The sequence below is a fragment of the Bombina bombina genome, chromosome 1, assembly GCF_027579735.1.
Source record: "Bombina bombina isolate aBomBom1 chromosome 1, aBomBom1.pri, whole genome shotgun sequence".
Taxonomy (NCBI): Eukaryota; Metazoa; Chordata; class Amphibia; order Anura; family Bombinatoridae; genus Bombina; species Bombina bombina.
This window is the reverse complement of record NC_069499.1, coordinates 1,533,885,740-1,533,898,745: the sequence shown is the minus strand read 5'-3', so window position 1 is coordinate 1,533,898,745 and position 13,006 is coordinate 1,533,885,740. Positions and strand designations below refer to the sequence as shown.

General features: G+C 37.3%; 1 protein-coding gene across 1 annotated transcript in view; it reads right to left on the bottom strand.

Moving 5' to 3' along the window:
* The window catches only part of LOC128666873 (myosin-6-like), a 252,421-nt gene that overhangs the window by 185,961 nt on the left and 53,454 nt on the right, over nt 1-13,006 (bottom strand). The window contains exon 2 of the mRNA XM_053721680.1: nt 6,092-6,190. Coding sequence (XP_053577655.1) covers nt 6,092-6,190 — 99 coding nt within the window. The remainder of the gene's footprint in view (nt 1-6,091; nt 6,191-13,006) is intronic.

Here is a 13,006-nt window from a genome sequence, read left to right as displayed (position 1 = left end):
TATTTAAAACTAAATACTTAACTATAAAATAAACCCTAAGATAGCTACAATATAATTAATAATTACATTGTAGCTATTTTAGGGTTTATATTTATTTTACAGGTAACTTTGTATTTATTTTAACTAGGTACAATAGCTATTAAATAGTTAATAACTATTTAATAGCTACCTAGTTAAAATAATTACCAAATTACCTGTAAAATAAATCCTAACCTAAGTTACCATTACACCTAACACTACCCTATCAATAAATTAATTAAATAAACTACAATTATCTCAACTAAAATACAATTAAATACACTAATCTATATTACAAAAAAAACAAACAGTAAATTACAAAAAATAAAAAAAGATTACAAGAATTTTAAGCTAATTACACCTAATCTAAGCCCCCTAATAAAATAAAAAAGCCCCCCAAAATAATAAAATTTCCCTATCCTAAACTACATTAAAAAAGTAATCATCTCTATTACCAGCCCTTAAAAGGGCCTTTTGCGGGGCATTGCCCCAAAGTAATCAGTTCTTTTACCTGTAAAAAAAAGAACAACCCCCCCATTACAACCCACCACCCACACACCCCTACTCTAAAACCCACCCGATCCCCCCCTTAAAAAAACCTTAGTCTAACCCCCAAGTGGTCCTTACCTGTCCTGAAGACCGGCGGAGAAGGTCCTGTTCCAGGCGGTGAAGTCTTCTTCCAAGCGGCGACATCTTCTTCTTCCAGGAACCAGCCGGCGCGGAGCGGAGGAGTTGAAGACCGATGACCGTGGAGCTAAAGACCGTCCACTCTGGAACTGAAGACTGGCGATGCTGGAACTGAAGATCGGCGATGCTGGAACTGAAGACCGGAGCCATGGAGCGTGGAGGATCCTCTTCATACGATCTCCGCTGTACACTGAATAGGAATTCAAGGTACGCGATTAAAAATGGCGTCCCTTGAATTCCTATTGGCTGATTTTAACCATCAAATTCAAATCAGCCAATCGGATGAGAGCTACTTTAATTCTATTGGCTGATTTGAATAGCCAATAGAATAAGAGCTACTGTAATTCTATTGGCTATTCAAATCAGCCAATAGAATTAAAGTAGCTCTCATAAATACAAAGTTACCTGTAAAATAAATATAAACCCTAAAATAGCTACAATGTAATTATTAATTATATTGTAGCTATCTTAGGGTTTATTTTATAGGTAAGTATTTAGTTTTAAATAGGTATAATTTAGTTAATAATATCAATATTATTTAGATTTATTTCAATAACAATTAAGTTAGGGTGTGTTAGGGTTAGACTTAGGTTTAGTGGTTAATAAATTTAATATAGGTGGCGGCGGGGTAGGGGGCTCAGATTAGGGGTTAATATAGTTAAAATAGGTGGCGGTGGGGTAGGGGGCTCAGATTAGGGGTTAATATAGTTAATGTAGGTGGCGGCGGGGTAGGGGGCTCAGATTAGGGGTTAATATAGTTAATATAGCTGGCGGCGGGGTAGGGGGCTCACATTAGGGGGTAATACATTTAATATAGCTGGCGGCAGTGTAGGGGAATCATATTAGGGGGTAATACATTTAATGTAGCTGGTGGCGGTGTAGGGGGGTCAGATTAGGGGGTAATACATTTAATGTAGCTGGCGGCGGGGTCCGGGAGCGGCGGTTTAGGGGTTAATACATTTATTGTTAGGAATGAGAGGGAGGATTGCGGTTAGAGGGGTATACGTGTTGGGCTATTTTTGGGAGGCGTGTTAGACAGTAACGGGAGATTTTATACTTTAGTTAGTTTTTTTTATGCGGCAGCAGTTTCTAAAGTGCCGCAAGTCACTGGCGACTCCAGAAATTTGTACTTACGCTTATTTCTGGACATCGCTAGTTTGTCAGACTTATGGCACTTTAGCAACTGTCGGCGCCGTATATGTGATAGCTCGATGTGCGAGCTGAAACTACGGGCGGCGCAGGTTTCTACTCTTGCGCTGAAACCTGCGCCGTATATCGGATCGCGGTCCCTGAATTGATACCTTATACAACCAGCAAATGAACAGGTAGTGAAGGCTCAGAATCATGTCTAATATATTTATTTAGCAGATGTCAATGGTATTTTATATTTCTGGCAGCTAAAACCATTTTAATCACCTGGGTAAAATAGTCTACAGTTTATACGGGCTGCTTAATCCTTAATCAATGTGCAACATGATTACAGTGTGGACTATTAGATGTAAACAGGGGATTTATCTGGCTTTTACATTGATCTTATAATTAGTTGAAAAATATAAATGGAAATTCTTAACCCATTAGCTTCAAGAGAGATGTGGTGCAGCATTGTCTTATAGGCAGAGGTTTAATGTACTATACTATATAGGTGACAGTGAAAAACATCTATATTTGAATGTAAGTTTAGGAGCCGGCCCATTCTCAGCACCTGGGTAGCACTTGCTGATTGGTGTCTAAATGTAGCCAACCAATCAGCAAGTGTTACCCACGTTCTGAACCAAAAATGGGCCAGCTCCTAAAGCTTACATTCTTGCTTTTTCAAATAAAGATACAAAAGAGTACAAAGAAAATGTAAAAATAGGATTCAATTAGAAAGTTGCTTAAAATTGCATACTCTATCTGACTCATGAAAGTTTAATTTTGACTAGACTATTCCTTTAAAGAGACACTGAACCCAATTTTTTTGTTTCGTGATTCAGATAGAGCATGAAATTTTAAGCAACTTTCTAATTTACTCCTATTATCACATTTTCGTCATTCTCTTTGTATCTTTATTTGAAATGCAGGAATGTAAGTTTAGATGCCGGCCCATTTTTGGTGAACAACCTTGGTTTTTCTTGCTGATTGGTGGATAAATTCATCCACCAATAAAAAAGCACTTTTCAGAGTCCTGAACAAAAAAAAAAGCTTAGATGCATAATGTTTCATATAAAGACAGCAAGAAAACGAAGAAAATTGATAATAGGAGAAAATTAGAAAGTTGCTTAAAATTGCATGCTCTATCTGAATCACGAAAGAAAAACAATGAGTTCAGTGTCCCTTTAACTGTAGTCAAGTGTCGTAAAATATAGTTGAAAGAGTAGGACATCTTTATTTTTGGATGTATTAGATACAATTCTTTTTAGGAGTCAGAGAAAGGGTTTTGTATATAAAGGCATATCAAATTATCTAAAATTTAAGAGCCAGGAGTAGCATGCACTTCTCTTCTTGGGATCCTAAAGCTCTGGTCTAAGTATAATGCACAGAAAGTGAATTCAATGTCACAATGCCATTTTAGCTTGCTTACTCACTGCACAGTTCTCAACCACTCTGTATTATGTGGAAATGCCACTTATTGGGTTTCTATATGATATATATACAGGGGTGTAAAATATCACTACAGTTTGCTGTTCAGAAAAGAAAAACCACTAGTCTACAAGGAAAAAAGTTACTATTTAAAGATAGGGAAAAAAAACATTATTTTTTTTCTCGTCCACTGAAATTTCGTATTCATCCTGAACTAGTGGAAATGTTAAGCCCCAGAAAAGATACTACAAAACCCCTTTTAACATCAGCTGTATTAGAACTTAATAAATGAATGCCTTAGACAAACCCTTATATATTAGTCCTAGGCTCAAACATAGCTTTGATCAGACTGAGGTACCCTTTAACCAAAGTGCTTTATGCTACATCTTGAGATAAGTAACCGTTTGCAATTTCAGCCTCTGTGTTTTGTAAAGACCATATTACTGCAATACAAGATTGATAACTACTGTTGATCCAGGTTTTGTGGAAGTAAAAAAAGATAATAATAATAATCCTACTTCTACTAATAATTATATTGTATTGCTAAATGTGATACAAATTTTAGAGCAATTTTGTTTTCCTAACACCAAAAAGAAACATGAAAATATGGGTCATGGGTTAATTTGACGCGGTCAGGAAAAGCATGAAGAAGATTAACAGATTAAAACTTTTGTTATGCTTAAAAGCAAAAATGTCTTAATTTCACATTAGAACAACTGAAGAGACAAAAATCTATTTTTCTATGGAGCAACAAGGTAAAAGGATGAGCTAATCCATAATCAGAATTATGTTTTTTATTATATTTAATTTTATTTATTTAGATTAAGTCTTTGTTTCTGTAAAAAATAGGCTGTTTTGAGCTGACGATTTTTTAACATTTCTGGATAATAATGGTGTGTATTTCATTCTTTCTGATTTTGTTTCTTGTCTGTTTTATGGCTTCTGATATGTCCTTTTCATGATTTGATCAATTATAATGTAAATGATAACATTTCTGTACTGAAAACGATTCTATCATATTCAAGCAGATATCAGGAAATTCACCCATTCGATGATAGCCATGACTGTGACGTTCACAATTCACCCAACCAAAAGTTATTGGCTAAATATTGAACACAAAATGAACATATCAAGTTCAGCAGCCATAGACACTTTACAATTGTGTTTCACCTACAATTCAAACTATAACATAATTAGGTCAACAATGAGACCACAAAAACAAGATGGTGCAGCAAATGCCAACAACGCTGATGATAGATTTTCTTCAAATAACAAATGCCGAATATGCCATCATCATCAATATGTAAATGTAAAATCATGAATAAAACGTATCTACAATATATTGATATATTGTCAGTAGCAAAATCATTATAGATATCAATACTAATTTAAATTACAGTAAAAAAATATTTTGAGAAAATAGAGAGAGGACAATTAGGTGTGTATTTAGAATGTATGCTGTCCTAGACAATAGGTACACCCTGACCAACCACTGCCTCAACAATTTCTCACAACCAGAGGTCATGAATGCACCCCCACACACACACACACACTAGACAACCAGGGTTCTGAATTTGTAATAGAATTAAGAAATAAAAAAATAAAAAACATAGAAGAGCATTGGGCCTAAAGCCATCACTCAAAACCTTTTCCCCCCAACATAAAAAAATGATTGACAAGCACTGCTCTTGTACAATTGGTTGTGCAATAGCAGGGGGTGGGGGTACAAAGGCAACTGCTTGCACAGTGATAACTGAAGGTAATTAATGCTGCCGCCCAAGCACCATATGTGGGAGGACAGGTTTACTGATTAACATTCAAGCACATCTGCACCTTTAAATATTGAATTAATAAACAACCATGTTTTATGTCTTCATAATGGTCACATAGTTTATTAAAATACTTGTTTAAACAATTTTGAAAAACTTGTTTCTTATTCCTTTTAAAAACCATGCCAAGCAACACCTGTGATCATTATGAAATCATTGCCAATGGGACAGTGATTTTTTTCTTATCATGGCCAATGTGATTACACGTAAGGCTGCAGACATAGGGGATCATTTAACACTGCAAGTCTTTGACCAACTGGAGAGAAGAGGGGGTCATTGAAATCAATAGTAAAAGAGCTTCCCCCAGGGTGAGGACATATTGTTCAAATTGTAGGCATAATGTAGATGCCAACAAGATGTAGTCATTCACATCAAATGAGTTATGTAAAATGTTCTTCTAATATAATTTACTAATTTAATCACTTTTACTTATTCACACTGCGGTGCTTCTGAAAGATTGGAATAACTTTGAAAAGGAAGCCAAAATCTCACCCTAGCTACCATAAGATATTATCCAGCGGGAGTTTCTTGGTTTTGTCTTTTTATTTTCATTATTTCATTTTCTTGCACCTTGGTCTGGTGTTTTTTTTTACTACGGTCAGGTGAATTCTGCTTCTCTGCTTTGAGCTATGACATGTTTTTCACCACCATTTGTACTATAAATAAATGTTAGTTGAGGGGATGTACTTTGATTTGATTAGTTCTAGATTCTTGTTACTGACCTTGCTTTGTTTGCTGACTTTGTTGGACTTTGCCCAATTGTGTTTGACCTTTTGCTTGCCTCCTCACTTTGCTATCAGATATCCCTGATACTTCAATCATCTGATCAGTTGCTGACTCTGCCTGGCTGACTTTGAGAGCTCCTACTCAAAAGTACTTATCAAGTGTTTTGGGTCAGTGTACCTTATTTTATTACTTAGCTCCTGGGTCCTATTCTGGACTGACATTTACTACATATTGATGTATTTGATAGCAAAACTAGAGAAGTATGTTCCTACCTCTTGATGCTCTATATCATCTTGTAATAATATTTTAATAACAATTTCATCCTCTTTTTCAAAATCTTGTGTAAGATTTCTCCTGTTTTCCTCAGCAGCCTGAAATGAAATAAAAATTAAAATAAAATAAAAAATAATTTTTTTTTTACAATTTATGCTATAAATTACAGAGCAAACTCTCATAGCCAATCAAATTATGTTTTCTTAAATGCCCATCATTTATTAAATTATTTGATATTACTTTTTATAGTTTGTGAAAAAAAAAGATGCCCTCTTGGTTGCCAAAGTGGATTTAAATGACTTGCAGAAATATATATATATACACATACAGGTGAAACTCGAAAAATTAGAATATCGTGCAAAAGTTAATTTATTTCACTGATGCAACTTAAAAGGTGAAACTAATATATGAGATAGACTCATTACATGCAAAGCAAGATAGTTCAAACTGTGATTTGTCATAATTGTGTTGATTATGGCTTACACCTCATGAAAACCCCAAATCCACAATCTCAGAAAATTAGAATATTGTGAAAAGGTGCAATATTCTAGTCTCAAAGTGTCCCACTCTAATCAGCTAATTAAGCCATAACACCTGCAAAGGGTTCCTAAGTCTTTAAATGGTCTCTCAGTCTGGTTCAGTAGAAATAACAATAATGGGAAAGACTGCTGACCTGACAGTTGTGCAGAAAACCATCATTGACACCCCTCCATAAGGAGGGAAAGCCTCAAAAGGTAATTGCAAAAGAAGTTGGATGTTCCCAAAGTGCTGTATCAAAGCACATTAGTAGAAAGTTATGTGGAAGGGAAAAGTGTGGAAGAAAAAGGTGCACAAGCAGCAGGGATGACCGCAGCCTGGAGAGGATTGTCAGGAAAACGCCATTCAAAAGTGTTGAGGACTTTCACAAGAGCCACCACACACAGAGGGATCCTGGACATGGGCTTCAAATGTTGTATTCCTCTTGTCATGCCACTACTGAACAACAAACAACGTCAGTAGCGTCTTAGCTGGGCTAAAGAGAAACAGACCTGGTCTGTTGCTCAGTGGTCCAAAGTCCTCTTTTCTGATGAGAGGAAACTTTGTATCTCATTTGGAAACCAAGGACCCCGAGTATGGAGGAAGAGTGGAGAGGCACACATTGCAAGATGCTTGAAGTCCAGTGTGAAGTTTCCACAGTCTGTGTTAATTTGGGGAGCCATGTCATCTGCTGGTGTTGGTCCACTGTGCTTCATTAAGTCCAGGGTCAACGCAGCCGTCTACCAGGAGATTTTGAAGCACTTCATGCTTCCTTCCGCAGGCGAGCTCTATGGGGATGCTGACTTCATTTTCCTTCAGGACTTGGCGCCTGCCCACACTGCCAAAAGCACCAAAACCTGGTTCAATGACCGTGGGATTACTGTGCTTGATTGGCCAGCAAATCTATGGGGCATTGCCAATAGAAAGATGAAAGACATGAGACCGAACAATGCAGAAGAGCTGATGACTGCTATTGAAGCATCCTGGTCTTCCATAACACCTCAGCAGTGCCACAGGCTGATAGCTTCCATGCCACGCCGCATTGAGGCAGTAATTACTGCAAAAGGGACCCAAACCAAGTACTGAGTACATACAGTATGCATGCTTATACTTTCCAGAGGTCCGATATTGTTCTACAGGTATGTACAATCCTTGTTTTATTGATTACATGTAATATTCTAATTTTCTAAGATTGTGGATTTGTGGTTTTCATGAGCTGTAAGCTATAATCATCACAATTATGACAAATCACGGCTTGAACTATCTTGCTTTGCATGTAATGAGTCTATCTCATATATTAGTTTCACCTTTTAAGTTGCATTAGTGAAATAAATGAACTTTTGCACGATATTCAAATTTTTCGAGTTTCACCTGTATATGTGTGTGTAATAATAAACTATATTACTTTAGATAACTTTATCTTTATATGATCTTCCAATTTATTTAAAAGAACGTTCACAATTCCAATCGTACCACAATTAGTGACAGCGTAACTTAATAACTGTGTAGTGCTGGTGCAATCAATTGTGGCTCATGAAATATAAAAATAATTTGCTGTTTAATTTTAATGTGAATTTAAATTTTTCAATAAAATTTGATTTTTCTAAACAATTTCATTATGATTAAACCATCTTTAGAGGACTGGATTTTAGAAGACTGGATTTTAGAGGGCTGGATTTTAGAGGACTGGATTTTAGAGGACTGGATTTTAGAGGACTGGATTTTAGAGGGCTGGATTTTAGAGGACTGGATTTTAGAGTACTAGATTTTAGAGGGCTGGATTTTAGAGGACTGGATTTTAGAAGACTGGATTTTAGAGTACTGGATTTTAGAGGGCTAGATTTTAGAGGACTGGATTTTAGAGGACTGGATTTTAGAGGGCTGGATTTTAGAAGACTGGATTTTAGAAGGCTGGATTTTAGAGGGCTGGATTTTAGAGGACTGGATTTTATAGTACTGGATTTTAGAAGGCTGGATTTTAGAAGGCTGGATTTTAGAAGGCTGGATTTTAGAGCGCTGGATTTTAGAGGGCTGGATTTTAGAGGACTGGATTTTAGAGTACAGGATTTTAGAGGACTGGATTTTAGAAGACTGGATTTTAGATTACTGGATTTTAGAGTACTGGACTTTAGAGGGTGGATTTTAGAGGGCTGGATTTTAGAGGGGCTGGATTTAAGAGGGCTGGATTTTAGAGGACTGGATTTTAGAGGACTGGATTTTAGAGGACTGGATTTTAGAAGACTGGATTTTAGAGTACTAGATTTTAGAGGACTGGATTTTAGAGGGCTGGATTTTTTACTTCCTTTGATATCAGATTAATAATATTTGAGTGTTTTTTCTTGATGTCCTTGGCAAAGGCTCAAAATGTGAACCAACCATTGGATAATAAAATTGGTTTATATTGTATTGCCTGTGGGCAAGTTTGTTTGACTGGTCTCAGTATTTTAGTAATCTGCCCAGTAAATTCTATACAAAAATATTGGATATTTAAATGTCCTCTAAATGTCCGCTAAATGTAAAAGACTCCCTATGCCTATATGCATTACTAAAGTGCTTTAGAAAAAAGTGTGCATGCTCTATTCTATATGCCACTGTCAGTCAAAGGCAGTAAAAAGACACACTTTTATGAGTTACTGGCAATTAAAAATCCCCACTCTGTGTGCCCTCCTGACAGGCCAGTAACACACATACACTTCAGTGTTTTACGGGCAGCCAAGTGGATGACAGCTCTGCAGTAAATAAATATCCATGGGAGGTCAAGGATGATGCCTAAAGTAGATCTTTGTGGGCCATAGTGTAACTCCCACCTACAACCTGTGCCCTGTCACCTACCATTTGTCCAGAATCTGGAAGACAGTTGGTAACCTTATTTGCAAGGTATTCCAATTATTATTGCTTAAACATATGCACTTGAACTTGTAGAAGATGCAGATTCAAATGTAAGATTTAACATACATACATAGTAGATAAGGTTGAAAAAAGACCGAAGTCCATCGAGTTCAACCTATACAAATCTAAAATACTTACACAAAGCTCCAGTTAAGCTTAAATAACCCCACTAAAAGGTGACCCATTTAATACTAGACTATTTTTAAATGTATCTAGGGTATTGGCATTCACTACCTCCTTTGGTAATGAGTTCCACAATTTTATTGCTCTTACAGTGAAAAAACGTTTCCGTTGCAGAAGATTAAATCTCCTTTCCTCCAACCTTAAATTGTGACCTCTTGTCAGAAAAATATTCTTGGAATAAACAGAGCTTCTTCCATATTTATATACAATTTTTCTATTAATGTATCTCTATAGAACACTGATATACTAATATTTCACACAGTTGCACTCCGTTAGCAATGTGAATGCTTGGTTTATTTTTCTAACTGGAAGTCATCCAAAATAAAATGTTTATTAGCTAATAATGTTTTCTATAGCGCTGGCTAAATTACAAGAGGGTAATCACCCCCTCTTGGCTTGTTTCTTGTGTACATAAATACATTCTCAGTATCAGCATGCAGTCATGATTTACAGCTTGGTACCTAAACATTAATAAACCATCAAAAAACATTTCTGAAAAAGTGCTTCTTTTGTCTACATCCAAAGCATTTTTGTTGCCCATGCCATCTAATAAATTGTGCTAAAAATCACAATAAAAATATTGTTACACACAACTTCCTGAATGTGAGAAAGTTTGCTTTTTTCTTACAGTAGAGATTAATACAGCAAGTGTTTATAGAGAGGATCTTTAATCTCCCGTGTGACAAATTGAGGACCAGCCTGTAAACAACAGATATGAAAACCATGATTCATATAAGGCATGCAACTTTAAACAACTTCTCAATGTACTATGTTCTGTTAGAATCCTTTGTTAAAGAGCTTATTTAAGTATGCCCAGGAGCACATCAATGTCTGAACACTATATGGCAGCAGTATTTGCAATGATTTTTGTAACAGGTAAAAGATAAGTATCAGACCGCTGCTTCATACACTCTTCGCCACCTCTGAGGTGGTGGTAAAAAAATAACCCCAAGCTCACTTGCTTGGGGTGATTGACAGGCCCTTCTCTCACACTATTGGTCGCGCGAGGGAAGGGAATGCCATATGGGCAGCAGGCAAACAGAATTCCCTGCTCATATGCAGCAAAGGCGATTGGACAACTTCTCAATTTGAGAAGCGTGTGCACTCCCCTTATGGTACATGTGGGCCTATGTCTTTGGATGATTAAGTGACTGTAAAAGATTTAAAATAGCTGAAAAAAAAAAAAAAAACACGAGACAATAAAAACATTTTTTATTATTAGTATCAGGTATTTGTAGAGCGCTAACAAGTTCTGCAACGCTATGAACATAGGTGGTATATAAAAAACAATTACAGGGATCAAATGGGTAGAGGGTCCTGCCGAGAGTTGCACTGATGTAGTCAGCGCTTATGAAGGTGGACTACAAACAGCTGGGCTCATAGGCTTACATGATATGGGGTTTAAGGGGATAGCAGTGGAGATATGAAGGTTAGTGTAGGTTATATGGGTCCCTGAATAGTAGAGTCTTCAGGGAGCACTTGAAGCTTTTAAAACTAGAGGAGAGTCTTGTGGAGTGAGGCAGAGAGTTACATAAGATGGGAGCCAGTCTGGAGAAATCTTGTAAACAGGAATGTGAGGAGGTAACAAGAGAAGAGGAGAGTAGGAGATCATGAGCGGAGCGTAGGGGACGGGAGGGAGAGTATCTGGTGACAAGGTCTGAGATGTAGGGGGGAGCAATGCAATTGAGGGCTTTGTGTGTCAGAGTGAGAATTGTGTGTTTAATCCTGGAGGCAAGAGGAAGCCAGTGAAGGGATTGGCAGAGAGGTGCGGTAGATGAAGAGCCTGGCAGAGGCATTCATTATGGATTGTAAAGGAGCTAGGCGGCGGCTAGCAGGGCCGCCACTAGAAATTTTGGGGCCCCTGACTTAACCATTGATCAGGGCCCCCCCCCTAGTTTGACATGTGCAATTTTTGACCAAATGACTAAACCGTATATGCACTTTATTCTTAAGTGTCTATTTAAACTTGGAAATGTTGTAAAGGTAGTAACATACAAACACACAGACACATTCCTACACTCAAACACACTCACACATAAGGATTCACATATAGACACTCTAGAAGACACGCAAAGAAACACACTCAGACACAGACACTCAAACAGACACTCAGCACTTGTTTACATTGACCTGATGAGGTAAACTACAGTTTTGTAAAAAAAAGGAGATTTACAAAACAAAATATGAAGCTCTGATTATCTTTTTGTAAAGGAAGATGCCAACTAAATGATGACAACATCATGCAGTTGCTGAAAGGAAGGGCCCTGAACTGCCTAAACAATCATTTAAAGGTTAAATGGTGGATTGGTGACTTCCTGAAAGGTCTCGTTAGTCTCAAAGTCTGTAGAAAGATGTGAATAATCAGTAGTAAGATCAAAATGTCCTAAAAAGGAACAGACAATGGACACACACAAACTCAAACTTGCACATACACCCAAGGAAACACTGACAGAGACAGCCTCAGAAAACACAAAGACATACACACACAGAGACACCCACAGAAAACACACAAAGACATACACACACAGGGAGACAGCCACATAAAACACAGAAAGACATACATACACAGGGCCCTGAACTGCCTAAACAATCATTTAAAGGTTAAATGGTGGATTGGTGACTTCCTGAAAGGTCTCGTTAGTCTCAAAGTCTGTAAAAAGATGTGACTAATCAGTAGTAAGGTCAAAATGTCCTAAAAAGGAACAGACAATGGACACACACACACAAACTCAAACTTGCACATACGCCCAAGGAAACACTGACAGAGACAGCCTCAGAAAACACAAAGACATACACACACAGAGACACCCACAGAAAACACACAAAGACATACAAACACAGAGAGACAGCCACATAAAACACAGAAAGACATACATACACACACCCTCACTGAGACAGCCACAGAAAACACACAAAGACATACACACACCCTCACAGAGACACCCACAGAAAACACACACCCTCACAGAGACATCCACAGAAAACACAGACATACATACATACATACATACACACACACCCACCCTCACAGAGGCATCCAGAGAAAATACACAAAGACAAACATACACACACCTTCACAGAGACACCCATAGAAAAAGCTCAAAGACATATGCACACACCCTCACAGACATCCACAGAAAATGCACACATACATACACACCCACCCTCACAGAGAGACCCACAGAAGAAAAATACATACACACTCACAGACACAAACCAAAGCACAAAGACATAAACACAGACACCCACAGAAACACTCACAGGAGGAAACATTTATGCACCTTGCATCCCCTAAATCAACAGTGTGTGACATGCATGATAAAAAA